The sequence below is a fragment of the Cebus imitator genome, unplaced genomic scaffold (genome assembly GCF_001604975.1).
Source record: "Cebus imitator isolate Cc_AM_T3 unplaced genomic scaffold, Cebus_imitator-1.0 Scaffold128, whole genome shotgun sequence".
In the NCBI taxonomy this organism is placed as follows: domain Eukaryota; kingdom Metazoa; phylum Chordata; class Mammalia; order Primates; family Cebidae; genus Cebus; species Cebus imitator.
The window spans coordinates 24829-41286 of record NW_016107443.1 but is presented as its reverse complement, the minus strand read 5'-3'; the positions used below and the strand labels follow the sequence as shown (position 1 = coordinate 41286).

The 16458-nt window shown below is 45.6% G+C and overlaps 1 protein-coding gene across 2 annotated transcripts in view; it reads right to left on the bottom strand.

Annotated features, from left to right (window-relative positions):
- NHS (NHS actin remodeling regulator) overlaps positions 1 to 15457 on the bottom strand; it is a 353438-nt gene extending 337981 nt beyond the window's left edge. For both annotated transcript variants that reach the window (XM_017540621.2, XM_017540622.2), the window contains exon 1: positions 14269 to 15457. In XM_017540621.2, the coding sequence (XP_017396110.1) occupies positions 14269 to 14830 (562 nt within the window). In that variant the 5' untranslated portion in view covers positions 14831 to 15457. The remainder of the gene's footprint in view (positions 1 to 14268) is intronic.
- Between the last annotated feature and the right edge of the window lie 1001 nt (positions 15458 to 16458).

Genomic DNA, 16458 nt, shown 5'->3' with positions numbered 1-16458 from the left:
ATCACACAGCTGGTAAGTGATAGGACTGAGATACACTCTTTACTAGAAAGTTTATTCTGGTTAGGAATGCAAGCATGTGATCATGACAAAACTCCAGTCCCTCAGAGAGCAAACCTTGAACCTAAGCTTCAAAAATGCAAAGCTTGATCCAACCAGGCTGGCTGGGCCACAGAAAAGCACACAAAGCACCTTGGAAAGAGAACAAAGCATACGTTGAGAATTAAAAGAAGGTGTTTGTTTGTTTGTTTGTTTGTTTGTTTTAATTTTCCTTCCCACTCAGCAGCCACTAAAACCTTTGAATTGACAAATCAATCAAGAAAACCCAGAAGGGCTTCAAATTTACATTTACAATCCAATACTCTTAATAGCCTGCTCCACTCATTGTCTTGACTCAAATTTATTTGTAGGTGAACCCCATTTCTCATTACCACCTTCTACCCTATAACCAGTCTAAGATTCACTGGTCTTGGGATATGGGGCAAAGGGTTAAAATAAAGCCACACAAGAGGCACGCTTACGCAATGTATTTTTCTTCATGCAACTGGCTTAGTTTTAATCAGCAAAGGCTAAAAGTTTGCCAGATGAGTACTGCGTGACATCTGATACCTGAGCAGGGTTCCAACATCTATTTTCTCATACCAAAGGCATTTAACTCCAGTGATACTCTTTGAAAATATTCCAGGGCGCCCTTCCCAATGTCTCTTCTTGGTTTTCCCACTTCCTGCCCCTCCACATTGCCCCAAACTTTGAAGCCTCCGTCTCTCCTTTTTGTACAGCAGAAAGCCCTAGGACTTCTCACATGGAAAAGGATTTCTGTGGTATTTATTCCTGCCGCATTTCATGATGCACTTCTCAAAGTTAATCTCTAGAATCAAACTCTCAATAAACATGCGCCATCTTGTAAATGAATCACTTCAGGGGTAGGGAGGGGGTGGGCTGAGGCAGCAGAACTCTGACACAAAATTTAAAAGGAAAATAAAGCTTTCCTCGCATTATTAATATATAAATACAGGTTCAAGGAACAGAGTCTAGATGCAGACTGGAGAGAAACATAAATATTGACGTTATATTCTAATGAACATTAGGTCTCATGGGCTGTCATCTGTCCTCACAGCTACTAGCTCTTCCCCCTGTTAGATTTCTAGTAGGAAAAATCAAGAGTAACTAAACTCTAGAATAGGGCTTCTTATTGCACTAATCTAAATGCACATAGATAAGACAGTCATAAATCCAATTCTAAACAATTTTGTCCTCCATCCAGGCTTCAAGCATCAACATGAGCGGAAAACAGTTTGCAAATCAGTATTTTCTGCTACTTAGAAATGTAACAGAGAGTATCAAGGTCTTTTTTTTCATGTTTTTTAAAATGTTATTTTAGCTTTATCTTAGAAAAGGCTCCAACTGGTTGGGCGTGGTGGCTCATGCTTGTAATCCCAGCACTTTGAGAGGCCAAGGCAGGCAGATCACATAAGGTCAGGAGTTCAAGACCAGCCCGGCCAACATGGCAAAACCCCATCTCTACTAAAAATACAAAAATGAGCTGGGTGTGGTGGCAGGCACCTGTAATTCCAGCTACTTCAGAGGCTGAGACAAGAGAATTGCTTGAACTCGGTGGGCAGAGGTTGCAGTGAGCTGAGATTGCGCCAGTATATTCCAGCTTGGATAACAGGGCGAGACTCCATCTCAAACAAATAAATAAATGAAAAGAAAAGGCTCCTACTTCTAAGTTACCCCTGGGGCCTCTGAGGCTAGAATTTATACTTGTCAAAAATCTGATTCTCCCTAAACTCCAGCACCATGATGTCATAAACAGTCCAACACAATCAGGCCAAAAGTGAGGAAGCTCCACTGTTTGAATTTGTCCTGAATATCTTATACGTGGAATCATTAATTCTTAGTCTTGGTTGAAAGTCCAGAAACTCCCTATAGAATCATCTTCTTCTGTGCCCATATTCACACAACAACCTTGGTAGGGGATAGCACTGGGCAATCAGAGTTCAAATACTGCTTTCCCACCTGAAAGTAGTATTAACTATCTGGAGTGAAGAGAATGTTCTCTATCTTAATAGGGGTATGTGCTATATAGGTGGATACAGCTGTTAAAACTCATCAAGATCTGTACATTTCACTGCATGTAAATTATATCTTGATTTTTGAAAAACAGTATTAGTTAGGAAACTTTAAGAATTTTTCCCAGACAGCAGATTAATCAACAAGACCATAGGAGAAGCGCCTACTTCCTCAACGTTCAATGGTTTTGCAAAATGCATTAGACCTGAAGCAAGTCTGGTAGAGTGAGAGAGGAGTGGAGGGCTTTCTTGTTCTTCTCAATGCTGTACCCTTCTGTATGGGTTGCATACCTAGCCCCAAATATGAAACAAAAAACATCAACAGCTCTAAGTTGGATCCAGCCACTTCTCAATACTTTTAACAGACCACCACTGTCTCTCACCAGGATTACTCCAACAGCCTCCTACTTGGTCTCCCTGCTTCTACCTCTTCTGCCTCTCCCACAGTCTCCTCTTGCCACAAGATCCAAAGTGATCCTTTTAAACTCTAAGTCAATCATGTTTCTCCTGGGCTTAAAAGTCTTCAATGACTGTCCACTCCACTCAGAGCAGAAGGCAAAGTCCTCACATTGGCCTACTAGACCCTAGGTGATGTGCCCCACTGCCATTCCTCCTTGCTGGTATCCTATCCTCCCGCTCTCCTCCTTGCTAACTCCTCATCTACCACACTGGCCTCCTTGCCATCCCCTGATCACACCAGGCATGCTCTCACCTCAGGGCCTCTGCACGAGCTGTTTCTCTCCTCTGGAACACTCTTCCTTCAGTAGTCTATGTAATTTACCCTTACCTCTTTGCAATCTTTGCTCAAATACCACTTCCTCAATGAGGTTCACCTGACCACCCCATTTAAAATGATAACCCCACCCCAACCCTCTGGATCACCTTCACCTTGTGCTAGTTTCTTTTTGCCCACAGCACTTACCACCTCCTAACATGTTTTGTAATTTTGTCAAATGTATTGTGTTCATTATTTAGGATTCTCTCTCTCCTCTGAAACATAAGGTCTTGGTAACTTTTTATTTACTGATGAAACTCAAGGGCCTAGAATAGTGACTGCTGTGTAATAGATGAATGAATCTGGGTGATGATTATTGGTCAATTTTCTCTCTACTTTTCTACGTAACAAAGCCACAAAAACCTTAATAGACATCTTTGGCCAAGCAGAAACACATAGCATTGCTTGGTCAGCTGGATACTTTACCCTGACCCAGCATTTCACAGATTCAGGCACAGGTTTTCACCTATTTGAAAGAAATTAACACGTACCTCCTACCCTGTCTGATCCAATTATAGTATCAATAAAATAGCCAGTAATAGCCAATAATTGTCAGATGCTAACCATGTGCAAGGCACAGTTCTCGGTGCCCGCACACCTTGACTTTCTTGGTTTTGTCAACAACCTGATGTAATTAATACTGCTTTTATCTCCATTCCATAATAGATGAAGAAAAAACCCAATAAATTGTCCAGAGTCATACAACTTTGAAGGAGTGGAGCTGGTATTTGAACCCACATAGTCCAGCTTCAGAGTCTGCACTCTTAATCACATATTCTCTTGCTTCTCAACAATTAGCTAAACCAGACACTTGCCAATGTTACTCAAACTGAGCCTCAGAAAATGCCAAAAGGTCATGAATTTCAAACCTTTCCTTAAGGAACAGAGAACAAGGACATCCAGGTACCTTAAAAGAAAGGAAGGGAAAAGCACTCTGACACTCTAGAGTCAGAGAAATGAACTCTAGGACCCACAGAGTCCCCTTGTAGTCCAACGCTGCAGTTATTCTGTGACCAACATACCAAAGCAGATTTCCCCCAAATAAATTCCTTACCCATTATACATAAGAAAATTAAAATGGCCCCTCTGATTGCTGGAAGTCGGTACAGTTTGAGCCAGATTAACCTCATTTCCCTTTTGAGTAGGGTAATTACACCAGGAGATCTAAAGAATGCTACAGACATATGGTATCTTGATTTCAGCAAACCATTTAACAGTTGCTCATGATGATAGATACTGTAGGTAAGGTGGATAAATATGATTTGAACAGGAAGGTAGGGGAGTGCACCCATGGCTGCTGCAACAATGATACCCAAAGAATGTTGATTAATAGATGTCATCTTGGGGAGACATTGCTAGTACTGCCTGCCAGTGGGCTCTGGCCTTGATCTATCTGAACAATAATTTTATCAAAGATGTGGATGATAGCATAGAATCTTGTTCATGTTGTATGCAGAGAGCAAAATGCTGTGGGCAGTAGCTGACACAATGAATCAAGATTTTAAACCATCACCACTGATTGGAAATGAAAGAGCAAAGCAAGCAAGATTCAATTTAACAGAGACAATGGGAGGCTCTTGTGAAATTTAAGTTCAAAACACCAACTGCACACATGGAATAAAGAAAACTTCATGTTAAAAACTGCCACTATAAAGGAAGGGAGTTTGTTGAGCCATAAGAGTACTTTTACACCGACAGTGTCATGCAATGCTTAAAACAAGGACCACCTTAGTCCTAGCCGCACACTCTTTTTTTTTTTTTTTTTTTTTTTTTTTTTTTTTTTTTCTTTTTTTTTTTCGAGGCGGAATTTCGCTCTTATTGCCGAGGCTGGAATACAATGGCGCGATTACTGCAACCTCCACCTCCTGGATGCAAGTGATTCTCCTGCCTCTGCCTCCTGAGTAGCTGAGATTACGGGCATGTGCCACCATGCCCAGCTAATTTTTGTATTTTTTAGTAGAGACAGGGTTTCACCATGTTGCTCAAGATGGTCTTGAATTCCTGACCTCAAGTAATCTACCTGCCTCAGCCTCCCAAAGTGCTGGGATTACAGGCGTAAGCCACCATGCCTGGGCTGAGACATTCTTATAAAGAAAGGAATAGATCCATTTGTGCCCTATACCTGTGGCAGAGGAAAACCAGAGCGGGAACAGTCTGGAAATTTGGCATTAGGAGGCCTGGTTGAAGGAACTGAAGTTTTACCTGGGATGAAGAAAGCTTAGACAGTGCCATAACAGTAATCTCCGGGCCCTTAAAAGATGTTCTAGAAAAGCAGTTATAGGTACATTCCATATGACATGAGACACAAGAACAAAGATGAAAAGGCTGGCATTACAAAAAGACAGATTCACTCTCAACGTAGATAAGGAGTGTTTGAGAATGGGAGCTACCCAACAATAAAATTGTGGTGGGGTGGCCACTTTCCACTCCTTGGAGTCTCATAGGGCATGGAAACCAGATGAGCAGCCATTTGGAACATCTTCAAAAAGATTCCCACTCTGGGTGAGAAGATTGATTTAATGGGTACTAAGGTTTCCCAACTCTGTGATTCGAAGATTCTAGGACTCTTGTTGAATTAACTTTATTCTTGATTAATTTCACTTTGAAGGACGTAGGCACTTAATAATTAGGTAAAAAATTTTTTGGGACATAGTCTCACTCTGCCACCCATGCTGGAGTGCAGTGGCATGATCTTGGCTCACTGCAACCTCCACCTCCTTGGCTCGAGCAATCCTCCCACCTCAGACTCCTAAGTAGCTGAGACTACAGGCACATGCCATCATGTCTGGCTAATTTTTGTATTTTTTGTAGAGATGGGGTTTCACCATGTTGCCCAGGCTGGTCTCAAACTCCTGGGTTCAAGCAATCCTCCCACCTTGGCCTCCCAGAATTAAGCAATTTGTTAGCACATGAATGCCCAGGTCCTCAGATTACTCTTTCAATACAGCCAAACTTCATGTACATTAATGGATTGAGAGAAGTCAGAAACAAAAATTGGCCATACCTGTTTTAGTCATTCCCAAAAATAGAGTAGACAGTCTCCCTACCCTCTGGGCTTAGTCTGGTGGGTGGGCTCTTCAAAACTTTGTTTCAACAAATTTCAACCCTAGAATGAGATCCTTATATTCGGGAACCATTCCTACCTCATTATTTTTATTTCCACTTGTTATTAAGATGTGCTTCATGAAGAATTCTTGATGCAGGACAAACTTTCAGGAATTTTTGGGATTGTTTGTTCCAGTCTTACTCCTCCTATGATTTTTTTTAATAGAATGACCCTCAAAATGTTGTGCCCCCAATTTTTAATAAAGCAAAAATAAATTAAGCTGAACTATCAAATAAAATTCCAACTACATTTAAAATTGTCCTTGACTCTAAAATTTCAAAATGTCATGCAAAATTAGTGAATCTTCAAGACTCTGGGACTAACATGGGACAATGGGAGAGATTTTTATGTGTCATTACCTTTTAAAAGTACCTAATGCCCATTATAGGTAGACTAGAAGTTCTGAGACTTAAGACGTTTCTGAGAGTTTATGTGGACTTTACACTGTCCTGATGGCATTGCATAGAAAAGGCCTCCATACATAGGAAGAAAGAAATCTTTATTGTTACCATCTTAGCAACATCAGTCCAACAGAATCTCAAGGATTTCTTAGGTAAAGTAATTCAGGAGTTTTGATTTAAAAGCCCAATCCAGTATAACAAGAAAAGTCTAAAAGGAAATGTGATGCTGTTACTGGTTATGAGGATATTACAACCATGAATTATTAAACCTTTGAAAGATTGTGTTCTTCTCAGCTGTTCTGTGAAGGGTTTCAAAGCAGCTTTCAATGAAGCTGTTAGGATCTCATAATGCCTCACAGAAACTCACTGAGCAGGGCCAAGAGGAAAAGAAACTTAACCACAATTACAGAAACATCCAAGAAAACACACTAACCAGACTGTGAAGGTTTTTTACAAGTGGTAGACTGAACAGAATGGGAAGGAAAAGCAGGATCATGCTTCCAAAACTAGAATGAGCCTATGATCGGTGTTGCCCCACCAACCCAAAATGATCAATTCACCCAATGTGTTACCTCCTAGTTCCTTTCAGAGGTTAGCAGTTTCTGTGTCTGCTCTGGCTGAAAATTATCCTTCTCAAATAGGTAGTTTGGATCTCCTGGGGCTGTCACTTATGCATTCCACAGGGCAATAATCAGTACTCTCAAAGGCTTGTCAATAGAACATGGAGAAATTGAGGGGATATGCCTTTATTACCATAGATTTGTGTTCCTTTTGTGTCCCTTCTCACTGCTGAAGCACTGAAGCTCTTCCATGCCAAGATAGGGATTCGAACTGTGCATCCGCTAATGATAGTAACAGCTTTTACCAGACCCACTGATATGGTTTGGCTCTGTGTCCCCAATCAAGTCTCATGTCAAATTGTAATCCCCAATGTTGGAGGAGGGACATGGTGGAAGGTGACTGGATCATGGGGGCAGATTCCCCACTTGCTGTTCCAGTGATAGTGAGTTCTCACAGAGCTGGTTGTTTAAAAGTGTGTAGCACTTCCCCGTTCACTCTTGCTCTCCCTCCTGCCACCATGTGAAGACTTGCTTGCTTTCCCTTTTCCTTCTGCCATGATTGTAAGTTTTCTGAGGCCTCCCTGGCCATGCCTCCTGTACAGCCTGCAAAACTGTGAGTCCATTAAACCTCTTTTCTTTATAAATTACCCAGTCTCAGGTAGTTTTTTAAATATATATATAGCAGTGAGAGAACAGACTAATACATCCACCATAGAGTGTTCTGGCAGGGGCTGGGGATATGGCTAATATAATAATGCTGGGCTAAATAATTTAAGGAAAAAGAGTGAGAAACATCATCTCTACCATACCACCGGCCCTAAGTATTTGCCCTCACAGTTTAAAGATTAAATAGATTGTCTTGGTTATGCTTCCTCCAGAAGTAGACCCTATGACTGCAAGTACAGGTTTGAGTGCAAGTAGTTTATGTGGGAGGTGACTCCAGAAACACCCATATGTGAGTGAAGAAGTGAGATAGAGAAAGGAAGCCAGCAAAGATACGATGTGTCATCAAATACATCATCACTGTGGGTAACTGGAGCTCAATCCTACTAGAGAATTCTGAGAAATGGTGGAGAAAATGCTGCAGAGTTCTCCTATCCAAGGAGTAATGGCACTGGTACATTCATCCACCAACTCCCTGTCCATATTTGATTGAGTGCTGCTTCTGGGGCATTAATTTGCTGGCACCTCTGGCCTTCCCTACATGCAAGGCCAAGCATGGTCCATAAGCCAGTACAAAACAAAAGCTCCAGGCAGAGTTACAGGAGTTTGCAGTAAGTAGCCTTCAGCATGAGAGGTGACAACTGAAGGAATATAGACAGGGCACCAACAGTGTTTGTTGTGCAGAATGAAAAAAGGTAAGATAAAGGTGAGCACAGAGTTCTAGAAAAGTCATAGGTGGGGGAGGTGACAAAGTATCACTGCAGTACAATGGGAAAATGAAGACCTTTTCAATAAGTGACAGTAGGCCAATTGTACATCCATATTTCAGAAAAAGTAATCTTGACTCCTACCTCATGCCATTTTCAAATATCAATTCTATATGAAACATGGATCTAAATGACAAAAGCAAAACAAAAAAATTTCTAGAACTTTTGAGATATGACCTCAAGATTGGTGAAGAATTTCTGCAAGAACAAACAGAAGAGAAGACAAAAACACAGTAACCATAAAGAAAAGGGTTGATAAACTGAATTTTACAAAAATAAGAACTTCTTCCCTCAAAATATAACACTAAGAGAGTGAAAAGGCAAGCCATAGAGTAACAGAAGGTATTTGAAATACATATAGCTGACAATATATAAAAGACATCTATAAGGAATAAGAAAACATACAAAGAACCTTATTGAAAAATGAGCAATTACCTGGGTGATGAAATGATTTGTATACCAAACCCCATGACACACAATTTGCCTATATAGCAAACCTGCACATGTACTCCTGAACCTAAAATCAAAGTTAAAAAAAAGAGAGAGAGAAAAGAGAAATAAAAATGAGCAAAAATCCTGAACAAGTAACCACAAAGGAGAATATCTAGGTGGTTAAAAAATGTATAAAATGGCTTTCAATCTCACAAGCCATCAGAGAAATGCAAATCAAAACCACCTGAGATTTCATTACACATCCACCAAAGTGGCTACAGTTTAAAAGTCAATACCAATATTGGTGAGGATGTGGAGCAACCAGAACTTTCATATACTGCCAGGAGTACAAATTGGTACAACCAGTGTAGAAAACTGTTCAGCCAAACAAATCATCCCCTTTGATCCAACAATTCCTCTTTTAGATGCATACCAAATAATTGTGTCTACATAAGCTTATCAAGAAGCATGTAGAAAAAAAATTGTTCATGCAATAGTTCCCAAATGGAAACAACCCAAATGTCCATCATCAGGAGCATGGATCAACAAATTGTGGTATGTACACACAATGGAATTTTATTCAGCAATGAGAATGAACAAACTGCTATATATGCAACAAGATGGTAGAATCTTCCATATATAACGTTGAGTGAATAATGCTAGATAGAAGTATATATTATTTCACTTACATAAACTTCAGGAACAAGAACATCTAATTGATAAGGGTAGACGTTGGGAGAGCTGTTACTTCTGGGAAGGGGGATATTGACTGGAGGTGGCTTGAAGGGACAGTAGGGTGTTTCAGATACAGTAACATTTTATTTCTTGATCTGAGTGGTGTTTACATGAGCTGTTCACTTTGTGAAAATCAACCAAGCCAAACATTTATGGTCTGTGTGCTTTTCTGTGGGAATGTTAAACTTTAAACTTTAATATAAAATTTATTTAAAAACTCAGTAATTAAATAAATCAACAGCAACCAAAATCCCAACAACATTAAAATGTCTAAAGATGAACATCCTGGAGTTAAGGCCCATGAAGTAATCCCAAAGTCTCAGGTTTTAGTGACTGAACAGTCTCAGAAGGTTCTCAACACAGCCAGATCAACCCACTAAAATTCCTTAATGCCTTCATGTTCCCTCCCTGAGACAACTTATTAACACCTTCTCTTCTCTCCTCACATTGCCAATACTCTCAGCTGATGACCTCACCCCATACTTCATAGAGAAAATAAATGCCCTTGTGGAAGAACATCCCATCCTACCACCAACTGTCCACCAGCCCACCTGTCTCCCTGTTTGCATCCTTCAGCTTCCCTCAAGGGGCCATGGATGAAATGGTGCTCTCATCTCATCCCCTCTCAGCTTTTTAATATCCACAATTATTCAGTTCTCTCCCACAGGATCATCAATTTACCCTTCTCTTGGAATCCGAACATGCCTAAAATATCAATACCTTTTAAGACATTCTTCCTTGATACTGTATTCCCTTCCAGCCACTGCTCCATTTCTCCACTCCCCTTCAGAGCAAAACTCCTTATAAGAGCTGTCTGTAGGGCTGGGTGCGGTGGCTCAAGCCTGTAATTCCAGCACTTTGAGAGGTGGGAGGACTTCTTGAGTCCAAGAGTTCTAGACCACCCTGGGTAACATGGCGAAAACCTGTCTCTATGCAAAATACAAAAATTAGCCTAGTGTCCTGTAATTGCTATTTCCTCTTCACCTCTCCTATTCTTTCTCTAATCCCTCTGACTTGGCCTTCATTTCCAACCCTCCGCTGAAATGGTACCTCTCAAGGCCACTAGTTAATTACAGGTAACCAAACTCAATGGCCTCTTCTCAGTGCTTATCTTCCTCTCAGAAGCACTTGACCAAGTTGGCTTCTCCCCAGTTCTGGAAACACCTTCTTGCCTGCACCACACCACACTCTTCTGATTTTCCTTCTAGCTTTCTGGCTGTCCCCTCTCAGCCTTTCTCCTCTCCTATGAAGTTTTCGAAGTTGGACTGTCCTAGGCTAAGTCCTGGCCTCCTTTTCTTTACTATTTCCACTGTGTCTAGTTCCAAGGCTTCACATACCGTCTCTACTCTTAGGTCTTACATGCACATCTCCAGCCTGGACCTCTCAACTCACACATGTAATCGTGTAAGACACATCAGGTATCTCAAGCTCAACATGGCTCAAATAGAAAACTAGATTCCATTTCCTCCACAAGAAATATCCACTCTCCCACTAGTCTTCTCCATTTCTACAAACAGTACCACATTCTGCAAGTTATTTAAGCTTTTCAAGCAAAAACAACAAACTAGGAGTCATCGTTAATTATTTTCTTCTCATATCCTGTACTCAATCAAGTCAGTAAGTCCTGGCAATCTTATCTCCAAAATGAATTCAGAATATAACCATTTCTCACTGTCTCTACAGCTACCTCCCTAGTCCTAGCCACCGTCACCAGTCACAGTGTCTAACTGGTTTACTAGCCTCCAGACTTGCTTCCAGAGTGACTCTTCCAAAGTGTCCATGAGATCATGTTGCCCCTGCAAGAAGCCCCCAGCCTGTCTCAGGGCAACAGAAAGCAGCAGTCCAAGGATGAAATAGCAAGCAGACTGTGCAGGGGAATAGTGATCTGGGTGAGAAGGATATACAGCAGGTGTGAAAGCACCCTCAAAGGAAGAGAAAAAAAATCAAGGTTTACTTTTAGGCTTCCTCTCCCTTTGAAACTCCCCTAGGACTGAGCAATACTAAAGGGAGATAGATGCATAATGCAGCTGATGTCACTGGTGCCCTACCCACAGCTACTTTGTCCTCCCCAGAAGACCCCTGTCAACATTCCTGTGCACATCATAGGCTTTCTGCATCGCTCTACCTAGCCCTGGGAGCATCCTGGGACCATGTGTGGGGCAGGAGACAAAAGCCATGGAGTTCTTGCTCCAGGTTCTACTTTCCGTCTCTGAGAGGAAGAAGTTGGTGCATAAATACTCCAGCTTTCTTAATTTTCAGTGGAACACGTTTGAGGTGTGTGTTCAGAGGGTCACCAGCTGGATTGAACCCCAGTTGCCCACAGTGCTAACCAGCTTACACAGTGTATTGGCTTTCCTCTTTCCTCCCTTCCCTTTCTCACTTCCCCATCCCCTCTCTGTGCTTCCAGGAAACCCTTGCCAAACAAATTACTTGCCTTGAAATCCTTGTCTCAGGTTCTGCATTCTAGGAAACTCAAAGCAAGACACATAATAGTGTGCCTTTTCTCCCAAAGGTAATGCCGTTTATGACATCAAACAAGAACAATGCCATCCCAAATTTAAATGGCCAAGAGAAGAGAGAGATCTGAACATAAAGTGTGGAGATAGCATTTTAGAAAATAAAATTTAAAATAATAAGAGATCTTTAAATCTATCCCAGGTAGAAATTAGCCCCATCTTTATTATTCATGTACAAATATGTATAAATAGAGTATATATTCACCAACTATATGCATATACTCAAGATCCTCTCTTATCTCTATTAACTATTAGTTTGTACCCCAAACAGTCAAAAGGACTTGAAAGAACTGTGATACATTCCAGGTACATAACTGCCCACTGCTGCATCTAAAGAGAGAAATAAGTGGGCACATTCTGCTCTGGCAGTTAGTTTCACTGGTGTGAAATCTAACTTAAGAAGAGGTCTCTCTCTCTCTCTCTCTCTCTCTCTCTCTCTCTCTCTCTCTCTCTCTCTCTCACACACACACACACACACACACACGGGAAATGTATGAACCACTCAATAGTCTGCAAAACTTCCCTCCAGTTCTTTTGAAGTGAAATCACCACTCCCCACAACCGCACTCCCCAGATATCAGCGCTGTTGAAAGTGAAGGGCCTGTCCCTGCTGTGTGGTTTAGGGTAAAAAGGAGGCAGGATTAAAGTGCTCATTTCAAGTCCCAAAAGTAAAATACGACTTGGCCTACGGCAGTCCTAATTCTTTCCAGAACTCATCCCCGGAATTGCCCTTTTAAACAACCAGTCATTAACCCAACTCCGGGTCTTTTATAGCTGCGAAAACCGATGGAGCACATCATTTATTCATTACGCTTATTATTGTTGTTACTGCAGAAAAACAGTGAATTCCCGGGGCGGGGTTCAAAGGGTTTTTCGGAGGAGGGGAAGAGGGATAGAACACGCGGCGGGAGAAGGGGGGGCGGCAGGGACCGCTAGGAGGCTGAGCTGGGCTGTAGAGCAGAGGTGTCCGGAAATCCCCAGGGAAGGATGCCATGAAAGCGCCTCCGCCCCGCGCGCTCCTAGGCCACTGCGCACCGGCGCAGCTGCTGCAGCAACCGAGGAAGCTTCTTACGTAAGTCAGAGTCGCTGACATCACCTTCGCCTCGAGCGTCGCAGCCGGACTAGGCGCCAAAGAACCGTCGTGCCAACCCAGCACCCCTGTCTACCTCCTGGGTCGTTCCTAAATGATTCTGTCGTCGCCAGATTTGGGCGATCGTGCTTCAAGGGGGCCGCCCTCGAAAGGCAGATGACATAGAATGACTATTTATTAGGAGCCCTTGGGTGTCGCAAGAACGAAGTCAACGGACAGCAAAGATGCCCAGGGTTCTGCTAGACCTCCTTACTCGTTGTCTCGTTGCAGCCCGCCTAGCAGACTAGTTCATACCTAAGTCCACATGCCAGTAGATTTGGGCGACAGTGCACCGGTGTTGCAGAGGAAGACAGTCGGTGGGATCCTCTGGGGCCAGATGGCACAGAGCCATTTAATAGGAACCCTGGGCTGTTAAGGGCAGAAAAGATGCCCAGGGGTCTCCTCGATCGCCCTGGGGCCCCTGACACTCCCACCCTCATCTCTCCTGATCCTCCCCGCGGCCCCTCTGGGCCACAAGGGTTTTCGGTAGAAGCACTATGGAGTTCACTCTAGGAGGCGAGCAGCGCCACGATAAGTCGCACACGAGGGCAAGGCACAAGTTCGGAGCTCGGGGAAGCACCTGAGGTCACAGCGAGTGACGAAACAGCCGCGGTGCTGCAGTAGTCGCAAAAGGACACTCACTACTCCTCGAACCCCCAACCCCGAACATGCATGGGGTGGACTCTAGGGCTCCTGTCTGGGCTTCAGGAAACCACAGGAGTTGCAACACTCCTCCTTACCTCCCCCCGCCCCCCCCCCGTGAAGGACGTGAAAGGCGAGCCCCGGAGGTGAAGGACAGACCCTCTCTGCCTCTTGTGTTCCCATAAACGCTCCCTTTCTGCTCCCTCTCAGCCCACGCTGCCTGCGACTTCAGAGGTCGCCCTTTTAACTTTCCACCGTCCACATCTGCATCACAGAAAAGGGGTCCAGCCCAGCCACTCAGTCCCAGGAGGATTGGGGTGGGTCCCAAGGGATGGAAAGGGTGGGAAGGCGACAGTAAGGTGCAGGCTGCCACGGGCGCGGCGCCAAGGAGCTGGGATTGCCTTTGCTGGGGAGGGCTCGAGGGCGCGGCGCGGAAACCCAGAGCCCGGAGGGCGGACGGCGCGGGTACTCACGCACTGCCTCCTGCTTAGGGTCCAGCGTGCTAAGGACGCGCTGCACGCCGCCGAGCTTGCCCTGCAGCGCCCAGACGCGGCGGTGGGTGAGCTGGATGTCGCACTCAAGCTCCTGGAAGAGGCTGCACGCGTGCCGGGCCACGTCCGAGAGCTGCCGGAGGACACGGGCCAGAGCGGCGTTGCTGACAGCGCACAGGTCCAGCATGAGCAGCACAGCCGCAGCGGCCGCCGAGGACACCTCGGCAGCGGCAGGAGCCGCCTCCGGGACCCCCGCCGTGCTCTCCTCGCCAGCCACGGACGCCTCTCCGTCCGGCGGCTGAGCCTGGTCGGCCGGCGCGGGCAGCGGCGGCGGCGGCGGTGGCAGCCCTGGAGGTGCAGGGGCCGCACGGGCTGGCTCCTCTGGCCCTGACGCCTCGACCTCGTCCGGGTCCCTCCGGCCGGGCGGCTGCAGGGGCGGCGGCTGCTCAGCGCTGCCTCCGCTCGAGTCCGCGTCTGGGCCAGGCGCAGGGCGCCGCTGCCTGCACAGCCATTGCGGCTCCACGATCCGCTTGGCGAAAGGCATCCCGCGCAGCCGGGCGGCGACTTTCTGGTCTCCTCCGAGCGCCCCTGTGAGCTGGAGACCGGGCGCACCCACCTGAGCCGGGAGGGGGCAGGAGTCCGGCAAAGGAGCGATCGGGCAGTCGGGATATGCCGGGGGCTCCTCTGCTCAACTGGCCTCCTCTTCCCCGCCCTCTCCCTAGCAAATCAGTCCAGCTAGTCCTCCTTGGGGTGCACCGTAACCCGGGGAGGATGACAAGCGCCCCGCACAGAAATTTAGGGATGCGCCTGGTTTCTTCTCACTTGCTTCCAACCGGGGTCGACTGGCTCAGCTTCATCGTTTCTATGCTCGCCGTCGCCACCCCGGCCACTGCCGTCGCCACCGCCTATATAAATGGGCGTGCGTGTGTCTGTGTGTGTGTGGGTGAGTGGATGTGTGGGTGGGTGGATGTGAGTGTGTGCGCGCGCCTCAGTTTGAAAGTACCCCGGCGCAGGCCTCTCCCCCGCGCCCCTCGGCCGCTCCGGGGAGCGATTGCGCCCGGGATCTCTCTCCCTCGCTGGGCGGGGAGGAGGCTTAGGAAAGGCGATCTGAAAACCCGGAGAGAGGAATCTGCCTCCAGCCCGGCCGCAGGAGGCCGCGTGGGGGTGACGGGGCGGACGCAGGGCGGGGGAGGCCGGGGCGAGGGGGGCGCAGCGCCCTGTGCGGCCGCTGGGAGTCACTGGTGGCCTCGCCGCGCCTGGAGCGTTCAGGCGCAAAGACCCTTCCTCACATGCAAGGGGTTGGAATTGAGACTGTCGGCGTGGTGGGGGCGGGGAGTCCTCAAGTTGGGAGTAGGAGTGTGGGTAGTGAGCACAGAGGAAAAGGGTGGGGTATTGGGGATGCGGCAGATTTGGCGTGTTGGAGCAAGTTTTTCGCCGAATTCCAGGTCTGTACAAGACCTTTGGGTTCTTATACGGAAAACTGGGCTGCTCCTCGGAGATCCCTGGGCTCTATGAGCGCAATGAGACAACTGGGGAGGGCGAAGGGTGTGGGTGCATCTCCATGTGGCCAGAGAGGCCAGAGTGCTGTTTATACCCTTTCCCAGGCATCATGGGGCCCCCTGCTTTGGGCACGGTCTCTACAGAATATCATGAATGAGACCCAAATCATCAATGAGCAAAATCCCCAGAAAACTGCTTACAAAACTCATTGCACGTTAGGTGAGATAAACGGCATTACCTCCTCGTCACCCTACTGTGCTGATCATACACTGGATTTTTAAAGTTCTCCATCAGAGAGATGATGATTTACAGAAGAAGGGAAACTGTTCCCGTTCAGTTAACTGAAAGTTATAATTTCTGAAAAGGCAGGCATTTTCAATTGCAGCAGGCTGCAGGCTGTATGCCGTCAGCCTAAAACGTAAAAAGAGTTTGGGAACTGTTAATAAAACACGTGCTTTCATGCCTCCAAAAAGTATACTGTAAAAATATTTTTTATTTTAAAGCCACAGGCCAGATCTTGGGAATGCAGCCTCGTTTCGTGTTTCTAAAAGGAACATGGAAAAAATATGTTTTATGGCAACAATAAAGTCCTCCAGACCTGCGGTGGTGTCTCCTCTCCTCCCTCCCCGCCTTTAGCTGAAGAGGGAGGAGGCTCCAACAGTCAGCACTTTG